We start from the raw sequence: 25,675 nt of genomic DNA, 5'->3' as shown, positions 1-25,675 counted from the left end.
GAAAAGGAGTACCTCAAGGCTGTATATTGTCACCCTGTTTATTTATCTTATATGCAGAATACATCATGAGAAACGCTGGGCTGGAGGAAGCACAAGCTGGAATCAAGATTGCCAGGACAAATCTCAATAACCTCAGATATGCAGATGACACCACCCTTACGGCAGAAAGTGAAGAGGAACTAAAAAGCCTCTTGATGAAAGTGAAAGAGGAGAGTGAAAAAATTGGCTTAAAGCTCAACATTCAGAAAACGAAGATCATGGCATCTGGTCCCATCACTTCATGGGAAATAGATGGGGAAAGAGTGGAAACGGTGTCACACTTTATTTTTTGGGGGCTCCAAAATCACTGCAGATGGTGACTGCAGCCATGAAATTAAAAGATGCTTGCTCCTTGGAAGGAAAGTTATGACCAAGCTAGACAGCATATTCAAAAGCAGAGACATTACTTTGCCAACAAAGGTCTGTCTAGTCAAGGCAATGGTTTTTCCACTAGTCATGTATGGATGTGAGAGTTGGACTATAAAGAAAAGTGAGTGCTGAAGGATTGATGCTTTTGAACTGTGGTGTTGGAGAAGAAGTCCCTTGGACTGCAAGGAGATCCAGCCAGTCCATCCTAAAGGAAATCAGTCTGGGGTGTTAATTGGAAGGACTGATGTTGAAGCTGAAACTGCAATCCTTTGGCCACCTGATGCGAAAAGCTGACTCATTTGAAAAGACCGTGATCCTGGGAAAGATTGAGGGTGGGAAGAGAAGGGGACAACAGAGAATGAGATGGTTGGATGACATCACCGACTCAATGGACATGGGTTTGGGTAGGCTCCAGCAGTTTGTGATGGACAGGGAGGTCTGGCGTGCTGGGGTTCATGGGGTTGCACAGAGTCAGATATGACTGAGTGACTGAACTGAACTGAATAGGTGTGTAGTGGGATATCATTATAGAATTAATTTGCATTTCCCTCATGACTGATGATATTGAACGTATTTTCTTATGCTTATTTGCCATTCATTTCTTTTCTTTGGTAAAGTATTGATTCAAATATGTTGACTGTTTTTTCCTTGTTAGTTTCCTTTGTTTGTTTCTAATTACTAAGTTTTGGTAGTTCCTTATCTATTGTGGATATAAACCCTCTATCAGATATATAATTTAAAAATATTTTCGCCTGGTTTGTGGCTTTGTTGTTTAGTCACTAAGTCATGTCTGACTCTCATATCTATATTTATGAGTCTCCTAAGTGTACTTTTCCCCCTTTATAAAGGGACTTAGTTTCTTTGAAATCTGCGTGAATTTATGTTTGTTGTTGGTGTGTATATATATATATATATATATATATATACACACATATATATGTGTGTGTGGAGGAGAGAATAAGGAAGAAAGAAAAAGAGAAATCTATTAAATAATTGTGGTCAGAAGATCCCCTGAGATATAGATTTATTTTTTAAACAATAATAGAAAAATAAGGTAGGTGTTCTTTATCTCTGAAATTATTAACTTAATGTGTTATAGTTTTGTTAATTATATTTCTCATCAGGTACTTAATTATCCATCTTGCAGTTTGGTACTCTAAGAGAAAAGAAGTTTATTTTGGTTTCTATGAAACTGAAATTTAACACTGGCGATTAAGTTTAGAAAGAAGGAAGTGATACCCTGGCTTAGATTTATTTGAAGTAATACTGAGTATTACTCACTATTATGAGTATCTGTATCAGTAAGTCTTAGGTTTTTTATGTTATCAAATTTGCATACACAGGAACTTATATATAAAGTGTATATATACAATATAAATAATTTTAATGGGAACATTCATGTGCCACTATCTACATTAAAACATAGATCTTTAAGTATTGATAAATATTTTATATTATTTTAATTTTAATAGAAAATGAATTCAGGTTAATATGAAACTTAAAGGTGATAAGTTTTTTTTTTTTAAGACTAAAAAAGGCTATAGAGAGTTATTAGGGTATTAGGCATTGAGATTAGGAAGAGATGAGAGAGGATTAGCCTTAATCCTGATATTAAAATACTATATATAATAGATTCTTAAACCAATATAATTTTTTATTGTCATATTATTGGAAGGACCATGAAGCCTGGTTTCTCCTCTCTAGCTTTATTGAGGTATAATTGACAAAATTATATAAATATAAAATATATAACATGACAATTTGATATATGTATATATTACGAAATGATTATCACAAGGTTAGTTAACACATTCATCACCTCATATCCTTTTTTCGTGTGTTAAGAACTTTTAAGATCTACTTTCTTAGCACATTTCAAGTATATAATACAATATTGTTAACTGTAGTCACCATGCTATACATTAGATCCCCAGAACTTATTTACCTTATAAGTGGAAGTTTGTACCCCGTGACCAACAATCCATTTCCCCCATACCAAACCCCTGACAACTACCATTCTACTCTCTGTTTCTCTGAGTTCAGCTTTTTTAGATTCCACTTATAAGTGAGATCACAAAGTATTTGTCTTTCTCTGACTTATCTTCCTTTGCATAAAGCTCTCTAACTCTTAAGTTCATCCATATTTTCACAAATGGCAGGACTTCCCTCTTTTTATGGCAGATAACTTTTCCCATTATATATATGTATATATATGTATATATATATCTGTCTCACATTGTCTTTGTCCATCATCTGTTGACTGACACTTGTTTCCATGTCTTTGCTATTGGATAATGCTACAGTAAACATGGGGGTGCAGATATCTCTTTGAGATAGTGACTTAATTTCCTTCAGATATATCCAGAAGTGAGGATTGCTGGATCATATGCTAATTCTGTTTTTAATTTTTTGAGAAACCTCATACTGTTTTCCATAATGCTGTGCCAGTTTACATTTCCGCCAGTGAATGAGTCCTCTTTTCTTCACATCCTTTTTAACAATAGTTCTCGTCTTTTTGATAAAAGTCATCCTAACAGATGTGAGGTGATAATCTCCCTCTGGTTTTGATGTACAGTTCCCTCATGATTAGTGTCAAACCAGTTAATCCTAAGGGAAATCAGTCCTGAATATTTATTGGAAGGACTGATGCTGAAGCTGAAGCTCCAATCCTTTGGCCACCTGATGTAAAGAACTAACTCAGTGGAAAAGACCTTGATGCTGGGAAAGATTGAAGGCAGGAGGAGAATAGGATGACAGAGGATGAGATGGTTGGATGGCATCATTGACTTGATGGACATGGGTTTGAGCAAGTTCTGAACATTGGTGATGGACAGGGAAGCCTGGTGTGCTGCAGTCCATGGGGTTGCAAAGAGTTGGACATGACTGAGCAACTGAACTGAACTGAATAATTAATGATGTTTAGCACCTTTTAATGTACTTGTTAGTTTGTATGCCATCTTTGGAAAAACATGTATTCAAGTCCTCTGCTCATTTTAAAGTCAGAATTATTGTTGTTATTATTTTTTGCTATTTCATTGTATAAGTTCTTTGTATATTTTGAATATTAACCTTTAACTTGGTTTGCAAGTATTTTCTTCCATTCCTTATGTTGCCTTTTCATTTTGTTGATTACTTTCTTTGCTGTGTAGAAGAAACTTTTTACTTTGAGATAATTCCACTAGTTTGTTTTTGTTGCTTATATTTTTGGTTTCATATAAAAACAAATAATTTCCAAAGCCAGGGTCAAGAGTTTTTTCTTTTTCTTTTTTATTCCCCCTCAAAGTTTATGATGGCTTACATTTAAGGGTATATAATTCATTTTGAGTTAATTTTTGTGAGTATCTGAGATAGGCATCCAGTTTTATTCCTTTGCATGTGAATATACAGTTTTCCCAGCACCATTTATTGAAGAGATTATCCTTTACCCCTTGTGTGTTCTTGGCTTCTGTGTCAGATTTTAGTTGACCAATATGCATGAGTTTATGTCTGGAGTTTCTATTCTGTTTTATTGATTCATGTGTCTGTTTTTAGTCAGTATCATTCTGTTTTGATTACTGTAACTGTATAGCACAGTTTGAAATCAGGAAGTGAGATGCCTCCACCTGCCTTTTTTTCTCAAGGTTACTTTGGCTATTTGGAATCTTTTGTTGTTCTGAATGAATTTTGGGATCGTATTTCTGTGAAAAATGCCTTTGGAATTTTGAGGGGGATTGCATTGAATCTGTAGATTGCTTTGGGTAGTATGGGTGTTTTACTATTAATTTTCATCCATGAACGTGGAATATCTTTCTATTTATTTGAATTTTCTTCAGTTTCTTTCATTAGTATTTTGTAGCTTTTAGCACACAACTCTTTCACGTCCTTTGTTAAATTTATTCCTGTGTATTTTTTTTTATTGTTTTTGGTGCTATTGTAAATGGAATTTCTTCATTTATCTTTCAGGTAGTTTACTGTTAGTGGATAAAAACGCAGTTGATTTTTGTATGTCCGTTTGTATCCAGTAACTAGTAGTATTAGTTTTAACAGTTTTTTTTGGTGTAGTCTTTAGAATTTTCTGTATATAGTGGCATGTCATCTGTGTACAGAGTTTATTTCATATCTTTCTTTCTGATTTGGACACCTTTCATTTCTTTCTGTTGTGCAGTTGCTCTAGTTGAGACTTCCAGTGCTGTGTTGACTAGAACTAATGAGACTGAGTATTCTTGTTCTTGGTCTCAGGGGAGAAACTTTCAGCTTTTCACTATTCAATATTATGTTTCTGGACTTGTCATTTATGGCCTTGTTTATGTTGAGGTGCATTCCATCTGTACCCAGTTTGTTGAGAATTTTTATCGATGTTTACTAATTTCATCAGATGCAGGATTTGCGTCTGTTGAGATTATCATGAATTTAATCCTTCATTTGTTAATGTGGTATATCACATTGACTGTTCTGTGTATATTGAATCATCCTTACATCCCAAAGATAAATCTCACTTGATTCTGGTGTCTAATCTTGTGGTGTACTGTTGAATTTGGTTTGCTAGCATTCTTTTGAGAATTTTTGCTTTGCTATTAGGGTACTGCTGCCTCATAAAATGAATTTGGAAGCATTCTTTCCTTAAATACTTGTAAGATTTTGAGAAGGATTGGTATTAATTCTTTAACTGGTTGGTAGATTTTGGTAAGAGACTCTTAATCTCTTCTACTTTTGTTAGATCCTTACCATTTCTGTCCTTTATTGTGCTCATCTTTGCTTGAAATGTTCCTTGGTATCTCCAGTTTTCTTGAAGAGATCTTGTCTTTCTCATTTTATTGCTTTCCTCTATTTCTTTGCCTTGTTCACTTAATGCTTTCTTATGTCTCCTTTCTATTCTCTGGAACTCTGCATTCAGTTGGGCGTATCTTTCTCTTTCTCCCTTGCCTTTTGCTTCTCTTCTATGCTCAGCTATGTGTAAAGCCTCCTCAGACAACCATTTTGCCTTCTTGCATTGTCTTTTCCTTTGGGATAGTTTTGGTCATTGCCTCCTGTACAGTGTTACAAACCTCCATCCATAGTTATTCAAGCACTCGATTTAACAGATCTGATCCCTTGAATCTATTCATCACCTCCTCTGTATAATCATAAGGGATTAAATTTAGATCATACCTGAATGGTATAGTGGTTTTCTCTACTTTCTTCAATTTAAGCCTGAAGTTTGCAATAAGGAGCTTATGATCTGAGCCACAGTCAGCTCCAGGTCTTGTTTTTGCTGACTATATAGATCTTCCCTGTCTTTGGCTGCAAAGAATATAATCAATCTGATTTTGATATTTTCCATCTGGTTAACAGTTACTAAATTATGGTTATTTTTAATACACTCATTTTTTGAAGTTTCATATGAGTTGAAAGTGATTTACACACCACTTTTGCAATATTAGAGAATATGACTTTGACTATATATTTACCTTAACTGGTGAATTTTACACATTTATATGTTTTTTAGTTTATTAATTAGCATCTTTTCATTCCAGTTTAAGAATTTCTTTCAGCATTTTTTTGTAAGTTACATCTACTGATGATCTCCTTCAGGTTTTGTCTGTTTGTTTAGGAATATCTTTATCTCTTTTTCAATTCTGAAGGCACTTTTGCTGGGCATAGTTTCTTGGTTGGCAGTTTTTTCTCTCAGTATTTTGAGTATCTCACTCTGCTTTTTCCTGGCTTGTGAGATTTCTGTTGAGAAATCCCCTTGCAGATATGGGAGCTCCCTTATGTGATGATTCACTTTTCTGTTGCAGCTTTCAGATTTCTCTCTTTGTCTTTGGGTAACTTAATTATAATGTGTCTCAATGTAGCCCTTTTTGGGCTTAACCTATTTAGGAGCTTTAGGGTCTCATGAATCTGAATGTCCATCTATTTCCCCAGCTTGGAAAGTTTTCAGCCAGTATATCTCTAAGTAAACTTTTGATCCCCTTCTCTCTCTTCTCTTTTTGTAATTCCCATAATCCATATATTTGTTCTTTGAATGTTGTCCCATTAGTCCTTTTGACTTTATTCATTAGTTCTCATTTCTTTTTGCACCTCTGACTGGGTAATTTCAGGTGATTTTTCTTCAAGTTCACTGATAACTTTCTGCTTCATTGAAGTCTGTTGAAGTTTTGTCTTAATTTTTTTAGTTCAATCATACTGTTCAGCTCTAGGATTTCTGTTTGTTTTAAAAAGTGGTCTCCACGTGTTTGTTTATTTGGTTGTGTCAGGTGTTCATTGCAGCACGTGGGATCTCCATTGCATCACACCGGATCTTTCACTGCAGCACACAGACTCTCCAGTTGTGGCGCATAGGCTCAGTAGGTGTCACACGTGTGGGCTCTCTGTTTGTGGTGCATGGGCACTGGAGAATGTGGGTTTAGTAGTTACAGCACACAGGCTTAGTTGCTCTGTGGCCTGTGGGATATTGGTTTCTGGACCAGGGATCAAACTTATGTTATCTGCATTGCCAAGAAGATTCTTCACCATTGGACCATCAGTTATGGTTTCCATATCTTTTTCTTTTTTTTAAGACTTCTTTCTGTATTTGTTTTTATTTTTGGTTGCACTGAGATTGTTGTGCACAGACTTTCTCTAGCTGTAGTGAGTAGGGGCTACTCTTTTTGGGGTGCACCGGCTCCTCATTGCTATGGCTTCTCTTGTGGCGGAACTTGGGCTCTAGGCATGTGGGCTTCAGAACTTGTGGCTCGTGGGCGCCTGTGTGCCGCCTCAGTAGTCGTGGTGCACAGGCTTAGTTGCCCCTTGGCGTGTGGGATCTTCCCAGACCAGGGATTGAACCCGTGACCCCTGCATTGGCAGGCAGATTCTTTACCTTTGGTCCACAGGGATGCCTTCCGTATCTTTTTGAACTAATTTTATTCATGTATTTCTCCCATTTTCATTTAATTGTTTATTTGTATTTTCTATAGTTCACAAAACTTCTTTAACAGTATTATTTTGAATTTCTTATCATTCAGTTCATAGATCTCCATTTCTTCAGGGTCCATTATTGGAGCTTTATTAATTTCCTTCAGTGATATCAGGCTTATTTGATTTCTTCGTGATCCTTCTGTCCTTGTGTTGGCATCTGTGCATTTGAGGAGGTGGTCTCCTTAGGTTCCCTTTGACAGGAAAAGACCTCTAGTCAACCCACTTTGGGATTCTGGATGGGCCAATTGGTAGTGTTTACTAGCAGGCAGCATTTGCTTTCAGCATGTCTAGTGAGGTAGGGCCACTGTCCTACTTTGAGGTTGGGAGGGGCCTGCTGGCGAGGGCCTGTGGTTGGATGAATTTACTAGCTAGGCTTCCTGGGTGGGTGGGGCTGCTGGCTGGGATTCATGGTCAAGCGGGACCACTGTCTGGGCTCCATAAGTGCTTCTAGTTGGGCAGGGTCACAGACTGTTCCCTGGCTGGATGGTGTAACTGTTTGGTCACTGATTAGGTAGGGTCACAGGCTGGACTGTTAATCACCCCTGATTAAGTGGGTCCCAAGACTGTGCTCCCTGGCCAGCTGCCAGTCTAGACTTCCTGTTGAATCAGACTTTTTGAATTAGCCGTGCTTTTGATATTCTCTTTGTTTCTTAAAACCATTGAAAGCTAAGGGAATTACAGTATGTTGGCTGGCCTACATCTTCCAGTTTATCTCTTTTACTTGGACAGCATATGGGAATTTTTTCTTTTAACTGTGGTTTGAGAAAATGTCTTCACAGGTATGGTGGATAAGAGCTCCAGATTAAAAATTAGACTGTCCTGATTCTAACCTATGGATTACTGGGTCAAATGATTGTGTGGTTTTACTTTTAATAGTCCTCATATTTGGTGTGTTAATTTACACCTTTCCCAACAGTACAGTGAGGATGTCTGTCGCTTTACTACCTGACCAGAACAGTATACCATCAAATTTTTGGTCTTTGCAAATACTATAGGTTTGAAACAATTGTCCCAGTGTAGTTTTATTTCTTTTTTTTGGTCCATGTGTTATTTACAGGCGTGTTATTTAATTTCCAAATTTGGGGGACTTTTTTAGATATGTCTGTTACTGATTTCTTAGTTTAGTGTGTGGCCTGAGAGCATACTTAACGTGGTATAAGTTTAAAATGCTTCAATTCCACAAAGTTGGTAAGACGCATATATTCTTTTTTATTTTCTGCATGTCAGTATTGCCATGAGTCTTTGGTCTGGACTAATTTTGGTGCTGGCAATAAGCCTGGCTCCATCGTGTGTTTAGGAGTCATGTCTTAATGAGGGTGTATAGTAGTCTCACTGCTGTAGCGTGTTACCGCAGATGAGGGGGCTTACATAACAGAGATTTCTTTCCTGAGGCTGGATCAAGACGCTGGCAGGTTGGGGCTCGATCTCACCGGGAGCCTCTCTCTTTGCCTTGCAGATGCCCGCTTTCTCTCTGTCTCCATATGGCCTTTCTTCTGTGTGCCTGTGTTACTGGTGTCTCTTTTCTTCTTAAAGGACACCAGTCTTATTGGACTAGGGCCCCACCCTATGACTTCACTTAGCTTTAATTACCTAGTCAAAGGTCCTGTTTCCAAATACAGTCACACTGGAAATTAAGCCTTCAATGTATGAATGTTAGGTGGCCTCATTTCAGTTCATAACAGAAGGGGCATGGAGAGTGGGTATATGCATTAGAAATATATGCCTTGTGCTAATTCTGTGCACTGTATATGTTGATAAATATACATGATTATTTAAAAATACTATCTGATGTTTAAGTTGGTTTCTATGATCTGTTGGATCATAGGGAAAGCAAGAGAGTTCCAGAAAAACATCTGTTTCTGCTTTATTGACTAAGCCAAAGCCTTTGACTGTGTGGATCACAACAAACTGTGGAAAATTCTTAAAGAGATGGGAATACCAGACCACCTTACCTGCCTCCTGAAAAATCTGTATATAGGTCAAGAAGCAACAGTTAAAACAGACATGGAACAATGGACTGGTTCCAAATTGGGAAAGGAGTATGTCAGGGCTGTATATTATCACCCTGCTTATTTAACTTATATGCAGAATCTATCATGTGAAATACCAGCCTAGATGTAGCACAAGCTGAAATCAAGATTGCCAGAGATATCAATAACCTCAGATATGCAGATAACATCACCCTTATGGCAGAAAGCAAAGAAGGACTAAAGAGCCTCTTGATGAAAGTGAAAGAGGAGAGTGAAAAGACTGGCTTAAAACTCAACATTCAGAAAACTAGGATCATGGCATCCGGTCCCATCACTTCATGGCAAATAGATGAGGAAGCAGTGGAAACAGTGAGAGACTTTATGTCCTTGGGCTCCAAAATCACTGTGGACGGTGACTGAAGGCATGAAATTAAAAGACGCTTTCTCCTTAGAAGGAAAGTTATGACTAACTTAGACAGCATATTAAAAAGCAGAGACGTTACTTTGTTGAGAAAGGTCCGTCTAGTCAAAGCTATGGTTTTTCCAGTAGTCATTCATATATAAATATGAGAATTGAACCTCAAAGAAGGCTGAGCGCTGAAGAATTGATGCTTTTGAATTGTGGTGTTAGAGAAGACTCTTGAGAGTCATTTGAACAGCAAGGAGATCAAGTCAGTCCATCCTAAAGGAAATCAGTCCTGAATATTCATTGGACGGACTGGTGCTGAAGCTGAAACTCCAATACTTTAGCCACTTGATGCAAGCAGCCGACTCATTGGAAAAGACTCTGATGCTGGGAAAGATCGAAGGCAGGAGGAAAAGGGGACAACAGAGGATGAAATGGTTGGGTGGTATCACTGACTTGATGGACAAGAGTTGAGCACGCTCTGGGAGTTGGTGAAGGACAGGGAAGCCTTGCGTGCTGCAGTCTATGGGGTCACAGAGAGTCGGACAGGACTGAGTGCCTGAACCGAACTGAAGTTGGTTATATAATTCTGTGAGTTGATAATATCCACTTGCTTCTTAAACATCTAAAAAGAAATTTTTGAGACATATTTTATGAGCAGTGAAATGAGTGTCCAGCTGCTGTAGGGTGTAGTGTTCAGTTAGGTGTAATTGATTGATAGTATTTTAGTAGTTATCTATTGCTGTGTAACAAATCACTTCTAAACTGAGCAGCTTAAAATGGCAGACATATATTTTCTTATACTTTTTGTGTACCAAGGATTCTGAAGTGGCTTAGGGGTGTGGTTATGGCATTGTATGCATAGTATCTCTCAAGGGGTTGTAGTTAAGATTGTGGCTGGGGTTATAGTCTTCTGAAGGCTTCTTGGGACTGAAGGGTCTACTTCCAAGATGGGTCACTCACATGCCTGTTAATGGGAAGGTAAGTTTTTCAAAATGTGGGCTTATCATAGGGCTGCTTGTAAAATTTATTTTAATTAATTTTATAATGACAATGAATTCTCCTAGACTTTGTCTAAAAAGTTTTTATTTCTCAGTTTTAAAAGTTATTTCTGTTAAGAATTCTGGATTTGCAGGGCTATTTTGTTTTAGCACTTTAAATGTGTCTCTCCATTGTGTTCTGGATTCTGTGATTTCTGATGAAAAGTCTGCTTTTATATATTGGTTGCTTTGTGAGTTCTTAGATCTGTAATGTTATGATTTTCAGTACATTTGGAAAAAATTTGACCATTCTTCACATATTTGTTCTGTTTCTCTTTCTCCTCTTTTTGGGATTCCAGTGTAAGGCAATATTGCTTGTTTTTAATCCCACTCTTCACTGAGATGCTCTTTTTTCGCGGTCTTCATGCATTATTTTGCATAGTTTCTTACTGCTTTGTCAGTAAATTACTAATCTCTTTCTAGTGTCTTATATACTGTTATCCCATCAGGTGTATTTTTTTGTTTCTAACGTATTTTTCATCTGTAGAAGTTTGATATGGGTCTTATTTATTATCATGGTATAAGATGTTAGGAGATTCTCTTTCCTGCCCCTAAACTGCCTGGTTATTCAGTTATCTCAATACCATTGCTCTGAATGAGCCAGGTTTTTCCCATAGATTTGAGATCTACCCATGTCATGAATTAAATCCCACGTGTACCTGATTCTGTTTCGGGACTCACAGTAGTTTACATGCCCATTGGGAATATCTTTTCAGGTACCGGTGCTGCGTTGTTTTCTTTCTGCCTTCAGGCATTCAGTTTATAGTTTATTTGCTATCTTAAAAGTTAAATGTGCGTACGTCTCTAATTTTACCTTCAAATTTTCTAATTTTATATGCTTTCTTTAAGTAAATTTAGAACTTTTTTGTTGTTCAGCCAATCAGTTGTGTCCGATTCTGTGACCCCATGGAATGCAGCATGCCAGCCTTCCCTGTCCTTCACTATCTCCCGGAGCTTATTCAAACTCATGTCCATTGAGTCAGTGATGCCATCCAACCATCTCATCCTCTGTCATCCACTTCTCCTTCTGCCTTCAATCTTTCCCAGTCTCAGGGTCTTTTCTACTGAGTCAGCTCTTCGCATCAGGTGGCCAGAGTATTGGAGTTTCAGCTTGCATCAGTCCTTCCAATGAATATTTAGGGTTGATTTCCTTGAAGATTGACTGGTTTGATCTCGTTTCAGTACAAGGGGCTGTCAAGAGTCTTCTCTAGCACCACAGGACAAAGGCATCAATTCTTCGGTGCTCAAAGTTTTTTCTTGTCCAGCTCTCACATCTGTACAAGACTCCTGGAAAAACCATAACCTTGACTAGATGGACCTTTGTTGGCAAAGTAATGTCTCTGCTTTTGAATATGCTGTCTAGGTTGGTCATAACTTTTCTTCCAAGGAACAAGTGTCTTTTAATTTCATGCCTTCAGTCACTGTCCACAGTGATTTTGGAGTCCAAGGAAATGAAGTCTCTCACTGTTTTCCATTGTTTCCCCATTTATTTGCCGTGAAGTGATGGGACTGGATGCCATAATGTTAGTTTTTTGAATGTTGAGTTTTAAGTCAGCTTTTTCACTTTCCTCTTTACCTTTATCAAGGGGCTCTTTATTCTTCTTTGCTTTCTGCCATAAGGGTGGTTTCATCTGCATATCTGAGGTTATTGATTTCTCCCAGTAATCATTTTTTAAATTTAATTTTTAATTTTTAAAAGTTTATTTTTCATTGAAGGATAATTGCATTACTGATACCAGTAATCTTGATTCTGGCTTATGCTTCATCCAGCCAAGCATTTCACATGATGTACTCTGCTTATTTATAAATTAACTAAGTAGGGTGACAATATACAACCTTGATGTATTCCTTTCCCAATTAGAACTTTTAATTTTTATTAATCTTTTGCTTTTCTAGTACTTTAGGCCCCAGTAAATAATATTAAACCTATCTAGATGGAATTTAAAATGTTTCCTTTTATTTCTTAACTATTCATGTAATAGAACAGTTTTAGACATGAGGTTAGTCTGTTCTTTACTGAAGCCATGCATGAGAAAGATGTAAAAATACAGAGATACAAGGTAAGAACACATAGAGGTGAATTTCTGTCCCAACTCCCTCTTTGTTTATTTTATAGTTTACTTAATTGCATTTATCATTAATGTCTGCTCTCTAGAATGTAAACTGCCTAAAGGCTGGATAGCAACACTGTTTTGATTATTCTAACCTTAAAATAAATTAGTACCTGATAAAACTACTCTACTCTCATTACATTTATTTTACAGAGGATTCTTAGCTTTTAATTTTCCATTGGAACTTTAGGATCACCTTGTTTATTCTTTATTGATATTTTTACTGAGGTCATATTATGTATGTAGATTTGCTGCATATCATATATATCTTTATGATATGCCTTTTGTGATCTTCAGGAATCTTTTAGCAATTTTATTAGGTAGGTCATTTAGTGGTTCTTTTATTTCCCTATCTGTAAAATGAAGAGATTATTTCAGGGGCTTTTAATTTGGGATGCATGTCTTTCTAGGGATCTCTATAAATTGTCATTGTTTAGTTGCCAAGTTTAGTTGCTAAGTCGTGTCTGACTCTTTTGTGACCCCATTTATTGTAGCCCGCCAGGCTACTCTGTCTATGTCATTTTCCAGGCAAGAATGCTGGAGTGGGTTGCCATTTCCTTCTCTAGGACATATTCCCAGTCCAGAAATTGAACCCGGCATCTCCTCTATTGTCAGGCGAATTCTTTACCACTGAGCTACCAAGAAAGCCCTCTCTATGAATTACCTTAGATTATATGTGAAATTATTCTTTGTATGTAATTTGTGCTGAGTTAGGAATGTAATGTACATGCCATAGTCTAATTTTTAGGGGAGCTTATCTCAGATGCTTTTCTAATTTTTAAATATGTGGTTGAGTTATTTGAGCTGGCTTCTCCTTGCCCTTCTTCCCCCCAGCCAAGTCTTAGTAATTTGCAAATGGATGACCAGAATCCTGTGGTCCTTTTCCTTTCTTGTCATCCTATCCCTTTCCCTCTTGTCCTGTTCTGCCCCCTCTCTTTTTTTCAGCATATAAGAACTCTGTTTTTAGTCATTTAAATTTGGTAGTAGGGGAATCACACAGAGGGCATCTGGGATGCTGATAATATTTTGTTGCTTGATCTGGTTGCTGCTAAAATGGATGTGTTCAGTTTGTGATACTTTATTGAGCTGAACACTTGGCTTTTGGGCAATTTTCTGTCAGTTCAATGACAGAACTTTTTTTCAAGTTGAGGTAAAATAAAATTTGGAGATGCTATTTTATCAACAGTTTCTATAGTTCTATTTGACTATCCTATTTATTGCCATAACATCTTGTTTCACTAAGAAATATTTAACCTTCTTACTCATTCAGAACTGTTGGGTTCCTGGAAGAAAAAATCTGTGACCTATGAATTGCAAATGCAAACACATTACTTCCTGCCATTTTTCCTTTGGAGCCATACTGATTGTCTAAAAGCCCTCTCTCTATTCACCTGGGGAGAGCTTTAGAACCTGATTGTATGTAGTCTCATTTGTCATACCTCTTGACAATATGCTCAACCCACAGAGCTTTGCATGCCTAGCCTAGCTCCTTCATTTCATTTGGTCTGTAGCCCAGATGTCAAGTCTTCAGAAAGGCCTTCTCTGACAAACCCAATTTAAAGGTGCCTAATAGACCCGTTCTATAAATCATGCTGTGGTATTATTTCGTAGAGCTTATTTTTCATATTAATTTGTTTCTCTATCCTCTGCCTCAACCCTCTTCTCCCCTCGATAGAAAGTTAGCTGCATGAGAGCAAGGCCTCTATTCCTAAGGCCTAAGTGCCAGTCATATAGTGGTTCTTAAAAACATGTTTGAAAACTGGGATTATTAAATGAGTTCTGTTTTTTCTTTAATTCGATGCCCTTGAAATCATTTTTGGAATTCTACTATTAGATTAAATCTTTGTTTCACCAAACCTTTATTGAGCACTTCCTATGTAATATGTAAGATGCTTTAGTTCCCCATATTATTTCTCAGACTAAAATACAAAAACCAATTTTTTTTTGTCAATCTCATAGTGTCTTATTGGAGAAGGAATTGGCAACCCACTGCAGTATTCTTGCCTGGAGAATTCCATGGACAGAGGAGCCTGGTGGGCTACAGTCCATGGGGTCGCAAAGAGTCAGACACGACTGAAGTGACTTAGCACACACGTATAGTATCTTATAGTTATTTTTGTAACCTCAGTTTCTAAGTTGCTTAGACCATTCTTGCTGTTCCTTCACCTTTGTTCCAGGTTGAAATGTTATTCCTCAAAGCCATTTGACACTGACCTGACCTGCCTCTTGAGAAACCTTTATGCAGGTCAGGAAGCAACAGTTAGAACTGGACAGGGAACAAGAGACTGGTTCCAAATAGGAAAAGGAGTACGTCAAGGCTGTATATTGTCACCCTGCTTATTTAACTTATATGCAGAGTACATCATGAGAAACGCTGGACTGGAAGAAACACAAGCTGGAATCAAGATTGCTGGGAGAAATATCAATAACCTCAGATACACAGATGACACCACTCTCATGGCAGAAAAGCGAAGAAGAACTAAAGAGCCTCTTGATGAAAGTGAAAGAGGAAAGCAAAAAAGTTGGCTTAAAGCTCAACATTCAGAAAACTAAGATCATGGCATCTGGTCCCATCACTTCATGGCAGATAGATGGGGAAACAGTGGAAACAGTGTCAGACTTTATTTTTGGGGGCTCCGAAATCACTGCAGATGGTGACTGCAGCCATGAAATTAAAAGACGCTTACTCCTTGGAAGAAAAGTTATGACCAACCTAGATAGCATATTCAAAAGCAGAGACATTACTTTGTCCACAAAGGTCCGTCTAGTCAAGGCAATGGTTTTTCCAGTAGTCATGTATGGATGTGAGAGTTGGACTGTGAAGAAAGCTAAGCGCCGAAGAATTGATGCTTTTGAACTGTGGTGTTGGAGAAGACTCTTGAGAGTCTCTTGGACTGTAAGATCCAACCAGTCCATCCTAAAGGAGATCAGTCCTGGGTGTTCATTGGAAGGACTGATGTTGAATCTGAAACTGCAATCCTTTGGCCACCTCATGCGAAGAGCTGACTCATTGAAAAGACCCTCATGCTGGGAAAGATTGAGGGTAGGAGGAGAAGGTGACGACAGAGGATGAGATGGCTAGATGGCATCACCGACTCGATGGACATGGGTTTGGGTGGACTCTGGGAGTTGGTGATGGACAGGGAGGCCTGGTGTGCTGCGGTTCATGGGGTTGCAAAGAGTTGGACACGACTGAGCAACTGAACTGAACTGAAATGTTCTTCACTCTCCATTCAGTAGTTCTTTTGAATTCATTTCTTTCGTAAACAGAAAGCGTCTAAGAAAGCTTTGTTTCTACATTCATGCTTATAAGCACTTCAGTTAAATTATGTTAGATTTAGGGGAGAATTTTAAAAGTTTCTTTGATTTTACTTAGATTTTGTGTACCTTATCTGAAAGAAGTTCTTAAGTTCCTATTTCCCTTTAAATAAAGATTTGAACTTTTAGGTGTACTGAAAAGTGAAAGTGAAAAGTGAAAGTTGCCCAGCCCTGCCTGACTCTGCGACCGCATGGACTGTCCCGTCCATGGAGTTCTCCAGGCCAGAATACTGGACCGAGCAGCCACTCCCTTCTCCAGGGGGTCTTCCCAACCCAGGGGTCGAACCTAGGTCTCCTGTACTGAAGGCGGATTCTTTACCAGCTGAGCCACCAGGGAAGCCCTTTTAGGGTGTAACTTTTTTTTTTCCTAACTTTTTTCATTCTATGATAAATATGGAAATGATATTTGGATGGGAAACAGAAGCAGCTGAGGAGGCTGCTCAGACCCTGCCTGTCTATCTGTGTGAGGACTGAGGCAGTCTACCTATCTCTACACTATAATCTGTTGACCTGATGTTTGGAGGCTCTGCTTTAAGGGTAGATAGACTTAAGTAGTATGTGAGCACTCTGTTTTATTTTTGTGTGTTTGTGTATATTTCTCCTTAAGAAAGAGTTATAACTTTCATTAGAGTCTGAAAAGGATCTATTAGCCAAAAAAGGTTAAGAATGAATGTTCAAATTGTGGAACTAAAGCCAAATGAATGGCATAACTTATTGTTTATTTTGGGGGTAGGTTTTTTCCTTTTGATTACACAGTATACATATATTTATCTTACAGATTTTAAACATTGTAGGTACAATTAATGTAGACAGTAAAAGTATGCTGTATCCCATTTTCAGTTAATTTCTACCAAGTTTGGTGTATATTTTTCTAAATATTTTTCTTCTTACAGATGTTATATTCTTTTCTATTCTTTTTCCAAAATTTTATTTATAAAAGATTATTTTATATATATGTACATATATATGTATGGTGTACAATTCTTTTCTCACTTATTTTAAATATAATTCCACTTCAGTACTTGTTGATCTACCTCATTCTTTATAACAAATTCAGTGTTTTTTATTGATCTACAAAATTTTGGTTAATCTTTATTCTATTACATGAGTAATTCCTAACATTTTTGCATTACAAACTGTGGTACAGTGAATATATCTGTAGATATATTCTTGCAAATTTAGAATTATTTCTGTGTAGTTATAAGAAAGAGAAATGCTTAGCTAAGGTTATGAATACTTAAAGTGTTGATGCTGCACTGGGCTTATTTGTTGCTCATTTGTTGCTCATTTGTGTCTGACTCTTTGCCACCCATAGAATGTAGTTCACCAGGCTCCTCTGTCCATGGGCTTCTCCAGGCAAGATTACTGGAGTGGGTTGTCATGCTCTCCTTCAGGGGACCATCCCAACCCAGAGCTTGAACCCACGTCTGCTGCATTGCAGTCGGATTCTTTACCGTCTGAGCCTCCAGGGAAGCCCAAAGTATTAATAGATATTGTTAAAATGTTATCCCAAACTGGATCTATTTACTCTTCCATGTGTATGATAACAATTTTCTGAACATGCTTTCCAGTGAGTTAATAAAGTGAATTTTCCCTAATCTGCAAGATGAAAAAACACTTTTATGTTATCAAAAATTTCAGCCATACACAAAGGTAAAGATAGAACTTTGAACCCATCATCGGACTCAATGTTTATCAAGATTTTTGACTCATTTGCCTCCTTTGCCTCTTTTTTCTGTTTTGCCAAAGTGTTTTGAAACAAATTCCAAGCATATTTGATCACCCCCCGGTATGCTTCAGTATTCATCTTTAAAAAAATGTATTTTCTTTCTTAAAAAAATTTTTTAGCCCTTTAGTGGAGAAAATTTCATACAGGTCTAAAAGCAATGGGTGTAACTTAATTGATACAATATTTTATGAGGAAAAAACTCCTTTGGTGATGTTTTGTTAAGGACCAATTAAAACTACATTCTTTTTTCTTGATGTCTTAAAAATCTGAAACTGGTGGTACTTTATTGGCTTTGACATTGGCCCACATTCTGCTTAATAAGCATAATATAACAAAACCCCTTATCAGTCTCCCAGTTTCTACAGTTAACAACTCAAGCTGGGCTTGGTATACTCCTACTTATTTTCCTTCACACAACCAAATTATTTTGAAGCTAGTCTCATACATTGTAGCATTTTATTCATAAACATTTATATAGAGAAATCTAAAAGATAAGACTGTCCTATTCAGTGATAACCACAATGCTGTTGTCATACCTAAACAAAGTTAATTCCTTACTACTGTTAAATATCCATGAACATTTTCTTACATAACCACAATGCCATTATCTTACCTAATAAAATTATTTAACAAACTAGTACTCAGTTCTTTTTTTTTTTTAGCACTCAGTTCTTAATTGGACTTCTGTTTTCTAAAACCTACCCTTTTCAGGCTGGTTTAGGTTTCTCATGTGACATTTGGCTGCTGGGTCTTTCAAGCTCTTTAGCTGGTGCTCCTTCTCTCTCCTTTTTCTCTCAGCCACTGACAGGTTGCAGTGATCAGCTGCAGTGGAGTCACTTGTCCTATATAATGTTCTACTTTCATGATTTTTCTGTTCGCTTTCTTATGGTGTCATTTAACTTGTTTCTTTATCTCTTAGCTCTAGAGACTTCACTGCTTAGCTCTAGTGTCATTTAGGTTCAACTTGTTTGGTAAAAACTCTTGTATATGGCACTGTGTACTTCAGAAGCATCATAGCATCTGATTTTTTTTTTCCCCTCCTCTGGTGATACTAAGATTGATATCGATGTAACAGTCTGTTCTCTAAGTGGAAAATTTTTCTTTAAGCCTTTCTTTAATGACTCTATTGCATGGGTCAGTTATTTTATAGGTATAAAAAATGGTGCTTTTCGAATTGCTCATTTTTTGTTTTAATAAACTTCATTCATTTGATTATTGCACAACTTGAACATCTTTTCATATGTTTGTTGGTCATTCACTTCTTTTGTGAATTGCCCATGACCTTGGTTGATTTTTTATGAATTATTTTCTTTTGAACCCATTTTTCAAGAGTTTAAAGATCATATATATCAATCTTTTATATGTTATAAATATTTTTTCCAGTTTGTAATTGTTTTCTGCATAGAAACTTTTAATTTGTGTAGCCAATTTTTATCTTTCTTCTATGACTTTTAGTTTTAAATCTTACTTTGACTTCTGTTCTTTGAGATAATATAAGTAATATTTTATTTTCTTCCTGGTAAATTTTTTCCTGCTTGATTTTTCATCTATGTGGAATATAGTTTGTATATGGTATAAGATAAGGATCAAATTTATTTCCTGCATGTAATCAATTAGTCCTTTAGTAATTTATTGAAAAACTTCTACCCCCCTACATTAAGTCACTTAGGTATTACATAGTCTGTTTCTGGAATCCATTGTGGTTTATTGATATATTATCACAGATTTTATTTTGTTTTTATTAAAAAATTTTTTTTATTGGTGTATAGTTGACAGCAAAGTGAATCAGTTATATATATATGCTTATATCCACTCTTTTTTTGGTTCTTTTCTCATATGGGTCATTATAGAGACATTACTACATATTTTAAATTATATTGGATTTGTCCTGTTTTAAAGTGTAGGTCACTGTCATTAATCATTTTGTCAGACGTTTTACTTATTTTCTTTCACACATATGATTTTCCATTTGAACTGTAGAATTAGTTTGTGATTAGTCCCATTGAAATTTAAATCTAATGTCATTGCGTTTGGTGAGAGAGACTTTTTTTTAAAAGGTTTTTCCATTTGGGAATGTGGTTTTTCTCTGTTCTCTATTTTTTATGTTTTTCAGCTAAAATAGTTTCTCCTTCTGTTGTAATAAGTTTCTTTCTAGGTATGTTTTATGTTTAGTGTGTTTACTTTGTGTTTGGTCACAAAATATCTTATTTATGACTATTCAGATTATAAATATAAAATAGTTTACTTCAGTTTTGCTCAAATATACCAGTCATACTTTAAAATTACTATAAATAAGATCAGAAGTAATGTGCATACTTGTGTATATACTTTTCAAATAAACTTTAAGTATTTGTATCACTTATCTATTCATTAATGCAATAAATTCAAAATAGTTAATGAAAAATGCAAGTTTTTAAAATAATTCCAAGTTATAATTCCCAAGTTTGGGAAATAATCAATTTGTACTTAATGATTTATAAAGAGTGAAAGTAATAAATTAATCCTTGAAACTAATAAATTGCAGTTAAAAAGTATAAAATTGGTAATGAGATTTTCTTTTTGTATTCTAGTTGAAATGTAACTGGTATGATGTTTTACTAGGAAGAAATTTTCCTCAGTGCCAATTTTTATTTAAAGACCAGTTAAAACTATATTCTTTTAACTTGGTGCCTTAAAATCATAAAAAGAGTAATATTCCTTTTGATATTGACCCACATTCTTTTTATGGATATTGTAAATAGAATTAATATATTCTTAGCAGATTTGACAGCATCATTAATTTTTTTTTCTTTTTCCTATTACAGGTTTTGCAAAAGGCATCAAATTAAATCAAGTTCAAATATTCCCTGTGTCCCCAAAGACTTACTGATGATGTCTGAATTTGTTCTTCCAAGATTTATTTTTTGTCTTATTCAGTATTTAAGAGAAGGCTATAATGAACCAGGTATGTTTAATCTACTTTTTGTTAGTACTCTTTTTAAGTTCTCAATTAACAGAGTTTAGCGTTAACAATGAGGTGAGTTTTTTCAGATACCTTTTTTTTTGGCTTAATGTTTTTTATGTGATGACTATGATATACTAAATAAAAGCACACTAAATATCAATTATATGACCTCATAGATAACCTTGTAGTCGGCACAGTATGGCAGTCTCTTTTGCTCGGTTGTAAATGTCTCTGATCAAACTTATTTGGCCTTCTGCAGAAGAGGAAATAATTATTTTATGGGATTGAAGTGATTTGATTTGTGATTGTATTGTGATAGAGCAGAATTAAGAAGTCCTGAAAGTGTTTGACTTTAACTTAGATTTTTAGGAGATAAACTATTTCACCAGTCTCTCTCCCTCCTCCTTTTTTTGTAGAGGTATATATATTCCACTCTGTATAGAACAACTTAGGGAACAAATTGCTTATTCCCATATTGTTGGTAGAATGTATCTCTCTGAGTATCCTGATTGTATTGAAAAGAGAAAAGAAACATGCAAATTACTGATATTATTCTTACTTTTTAAGATGTAGTCACAATCTTGATTAATATGCTTTAGTTAAATGTCTCGATTTAGATATCATTTATTAAAGTTCTTAATCTGACATTGTGAATTACAGATATCAATTAGTGATATGAACCAAACATTAACTTTTTATGATGTCTTTGGCCTTTCTAGAGATATTTGCATTTTTATCATTTAAGGGACTGCATTTGCATTACTTTTAGAGCTTTTAAATTATTTAATTCTGTAAGTAATTTTAAATCCAATTTGAAACTGTGGCACACATGTTTTATCTTCTCTCTTGCATCTAGAAGTGCGAAGAATTATAGTATCGTCATCATTTCTAAAACTATTATGTTATTTGCATTGTGAGCAAATACTTATAGTTCCTCACTTCTACATTTTAAGCAGAATATACAGTCTTTTGTCAAATACTTCTGGTATGCATTAAAATAGAGAAAGGAATATTGTTTTGATTTAGTCCCAAACTGCTTTCTCTTTGGAATGAAGGAACTGGAGACCAGCAGTGTTATTGAAATTTCCTTCCATTTTATTTCACATATGTTAGTTAACAGATTTTTTTTGGACATTCACATTTTATGCTGCAAGTGTCCTATTTTAGAAAAATAATAGGTAGAAATCACATTATGCAAATCTTAAAGCTTACCATTAGTTTAATCAAAGAGTAATTAATATGAGTATATATTATATTTATATTTTCCTTGGTGACACTTAGCAGTTACAAGAGGTGGATGACATAGGTACATAGCTTTGATAATTATGTTACCATTATCCGAAAACATAAAGGAATGAATGGAAGCACTTTTTTTGTTTTAAGATGAATTTTGAGAACTTAGGTTCATGAAGCTTTTCTCTCTGTATTACTGCTTGTACTCAGCATTAATTTCTTATGTCTGTGCAAAAGTAAACTACTACATTCATTTGTGCATAGATCACTGTTTGAAATTAAAGAGAAAAAGATTAAAGAGAGTACTTGAAATCATCTAATCTGAGATAATGGAAGCTGAGATAATTTTATGGTTTGACAGTTACCTGGAGTTCTGTTTTTCATTTCACTTTACCATCCTTTCTGTCAGAGCTTGTGTTAGAGCCCCTGTAAATCAAAAACAAGTGTTAATTAAATTTCTACTATGTTGTGACATAAGTCATTGGGGAGAATAGAAAGAAGAATAATACACAGTATGGTTTTCCACTGAGAAAGTAAGGTTTTTGGTTTGGATTCCATGACTCGGAGTTATCTGGAATTTTATTCACAGATTATCTTTGAACTAGGTTGGGGGTTCCTTGGGGGTAGGAACTGTGTCTTACTTAGTTTTGCTTCTCAGTGCCTGTCATATAGTAGATACTCAGTAAGTGTTTAAGGAACTTGATGTCTCCTTTGGGCACACAGGCCACCTGTTAGCTCCCTTATATGCATTCTTTTAACCGGTTGCGATTAAGCTCTAAATCTCTCTCTCCATTTCTTTCTTTTAGGCCTCAGTTTTTCTCAGACATCTTTTTTTTCTTTTCCTCTTAACTGTTCTTTTTAAGTTGCTGTCCAGATTTCTAGATTTCTTCTGTTCCCCTCTACCAGCATATCTTGCCTGGTATTTTAAAATTGTTCTGGTAAAAACATCCATATTTTTCTAATTAGTTGCTTTGACCTTTAGCTAACATGAGTCTTTATTTTTGGAATATGATAAAGGATGGATTATTTGCTACACAGATTTTAATTTAGAACTGACATATGTTTGTCCTGATATTCTTATAATATCTGAATATATTTGATTTCTGTCTTGTTTTGTTTTAGAGAGTAATCTTAACTTTTTCTTAAACTCTGTTTATCTAATTTTGAGATGATCTTTTGATTACATGTATATATCTGTAAGCATAGAACCCTAAGTTGAATGCATTTTACACAGATTAAGTGATTAATACTTTATGAGTGAGTGTGTGAGTGAGTGAAAGTCACTTAGTCATTTCTAACTCTTTACAACCCCATGGACTGTGGCCCACCAGGCTCCTCTCTCCATGGAATTCTTTAGGCAAGAATACTGGAGTAGGTTGCCATTTCCTTCTTCAGGGGATCTTCCTGACCCAGGGATTGAACCTAGGTCTCCTGCATTGTAGACTTATTTTCTACTGTCTGAGCCACTTGGGACATCCAGTACCTTATGAAGTCATCTCTTTTCTCCATCAGTCTTTTCTCAGAGGACTGAATTCCTAAACAAGTCTACCCTAGCTGGGTGCTGAGTAGGTGCCTGCTTTCTGAAGAGTTCTTAAATTAACTTTTTGATTATAAAATGCTGTTATCTAAGTTACTGTGTTTTTAAGGGAATAAAATATTATTCTTAGCAAAATATATTAAAGAAAATTGATTGCATTTTTTTTTTTTTTTTTTAGCAGCTGATGTTCCATCAGAGAAAGACCTTAATAAAGTCCTTCAGCTTTTGGAACCTCAAATTTCCTTTTTAGAAGATCTAACTAAAATGGGAGGAGCAATGCGGTCTGTTCTTACTCAGGTTTTAACAAACCAACAAAACTACAAAGATCTGACTTCTGGTGAGTAAAATTTCAAAGAGAAGAAAGTTAAAATTTACTTATGTTACTGTAATAATGAAAAATTATGTATTTTAAAATTTAAAAGTAAAATGTAGATTTTTTAGTAGAATGCTAAAGCTAAAAGTTATTAAGAATACGTCTTATATTATGGATAAAGAAACTGAACCCCAGAAAGATTAAATGACCAGTTTAAGACATCACGATTAACTGATTTTGGAGTTGGGACTAGAACCCAGACTTCCCAAGTTGGGTGTGACGTATTTGTAATTATACTCTACCTCCCTTTCTCCAAACAGTAATAGCCATCATTCTTGTGTCTTCATGTTTGGTATCCCTAAACTTTTGTGTGTATAACTTCGGATTTTATAGTGATGTAGAATTTAAGTTATGAAACTTAAAGTTGTTAAATATGTTTGTACTGTAATGTAAAATAGTTTTTACATCTTGGTAACTTAGCTCAAATTTATAGTTTGGTAAATATATCAATTACTTTAAAATCTTATGAATATTTTAAATAATGTTCTTTGTGCTTTTAAATAATATTTTTTATGAACAGCATATTTTGAAAATTGAAATTTATCTTCCTTCTTTAGAGTGGTGAAGTTTTTATGTGTATTGTTAATCATGTGTTATTTATAGATAGTCTTATCTGATTGGCTTTGGGCTACATATTAGAGCTTGGGTGGGGAAGGTACATAGTAAACCAAATATTCCTATCCCTGCCCTTACAAAACTTATGGTCTAGTGAGGGGAGGTGACATTAACAAAACCTCCATACCAAAAAATTGCTAGCCCTTATGTCATAACATAAAACCGGAAAAAAATGTGAGGCAATTGTTTTCAGACATTAGACAACAGGAAACACAGGACTATAAAACCTTTTAGAGAAACGAAAAGCATGAGCTGGGCCTCACAATTCTCTGAATCTCTGTCTGGGGAAAACTTTCTGACTGTAACGTGGAGGGCTGGCATTGAAGCAGAGTGTGGTGGTCCAGCTGAGTTAAGGGGCAGAGGTCACAGTGTAGGGCATCTGTGGAATCTTTGGGGCAGAATAGCAAGTTTGTGGGTCAGATGTATGAGGAACCTGAAAGTGCTTGGCTGAGAACTGAGATACACATATATAGGATGAGACTACCTAAGACTTACTAAAGAGTGCTGTGGGGTTAATGGCAGATAGTAAAGATAAATATAATAGAGATAATGGAAATTAGGCAGTGTTGGGAGACACTGGAGTATCAGCTCAACTGAACTGGTGAGACCTTATTAATACACTAGGCATCAAGTTGACACACCAGAAGGCCATATACCTTAAAGTAAGTTCTACTCCAGGTCAGCCTTAATGAAGCCTAGAACCTTGACAGAGTTTGGAGATTATTCCTGCCAATTTATAGGGCTTTTAAAGAATCTTGAAAGTGAAAGTGTGAGTTGTTCCATCGTGTCCGACTCTTTGCGACCCCATGGACTGTAGTCTGCCAGGCTACTCTGTCCATGGAATTTTCCAGGCAAGAATACTTGGGAAAGAAAGGGATTGGGTTGCCATTCCCTTGTCCAGAGAATCTTCTCAACCCAGGGATCAAAGCTGGGTCTCCTGCATTATAGGCAGATGTTTTTACCATCTGAGCTACCAGGGAAGCCCAAAGAATCTTGGGCGTTCCATAAATTTGCCCCTTCAGTTCAGTTCAGTCACTCAGTCATGTCTGATTCTTTGCGACCCCATGGACTGCAGC

At 35.9% G+C, this 25,675-nt stretch overlaps 1 protein-coding gene across 1 annotated transcript in view; it reads left to right on the top strand.

The window, feature by feature from the left end:
- The window catches only part of UBR3 (ubiquitin protein ligase E3 component n-recognin 3), a 199,405-nt gene that overhangs the window by 17,984 nt on the left and 155,746 nt on the right, over positions 1-25,675 (top strand). The window contains exons 2-3 of the mRNA XM_052658353.1: positions 20,702-20,841; positions 23,790-23,948. Coding sequence (XP_052514313.1) covers positions 20,702-20,841; positions 23,790-23,948 — 299 coding nt within the window. The remainder of the gene's footprint in view (positions 1-20,701; positions 20,842-23,789; positions 23,949-25,675) is intronic.

This window comes from Budorcas taxicolor, chromosome 2 (genome assembly GCF_023091745.1).
Source record: "Budorcas taxicolor isolate Tak-1 chromosome 2, Takin1.1, whole genome shotgun sequence".
Lineage (NCBI taxonomy): Eukaryota > Metazoa > Chordata > Mammalia > Artiodactyla > Bovidae > Budorcas > Budorcas taxicolor.
The sequence above is the reverse complement of the archived record's forward strand: the minus strand, read 5'-3'. Positions and strand labels throughout refer to the sequence as shown.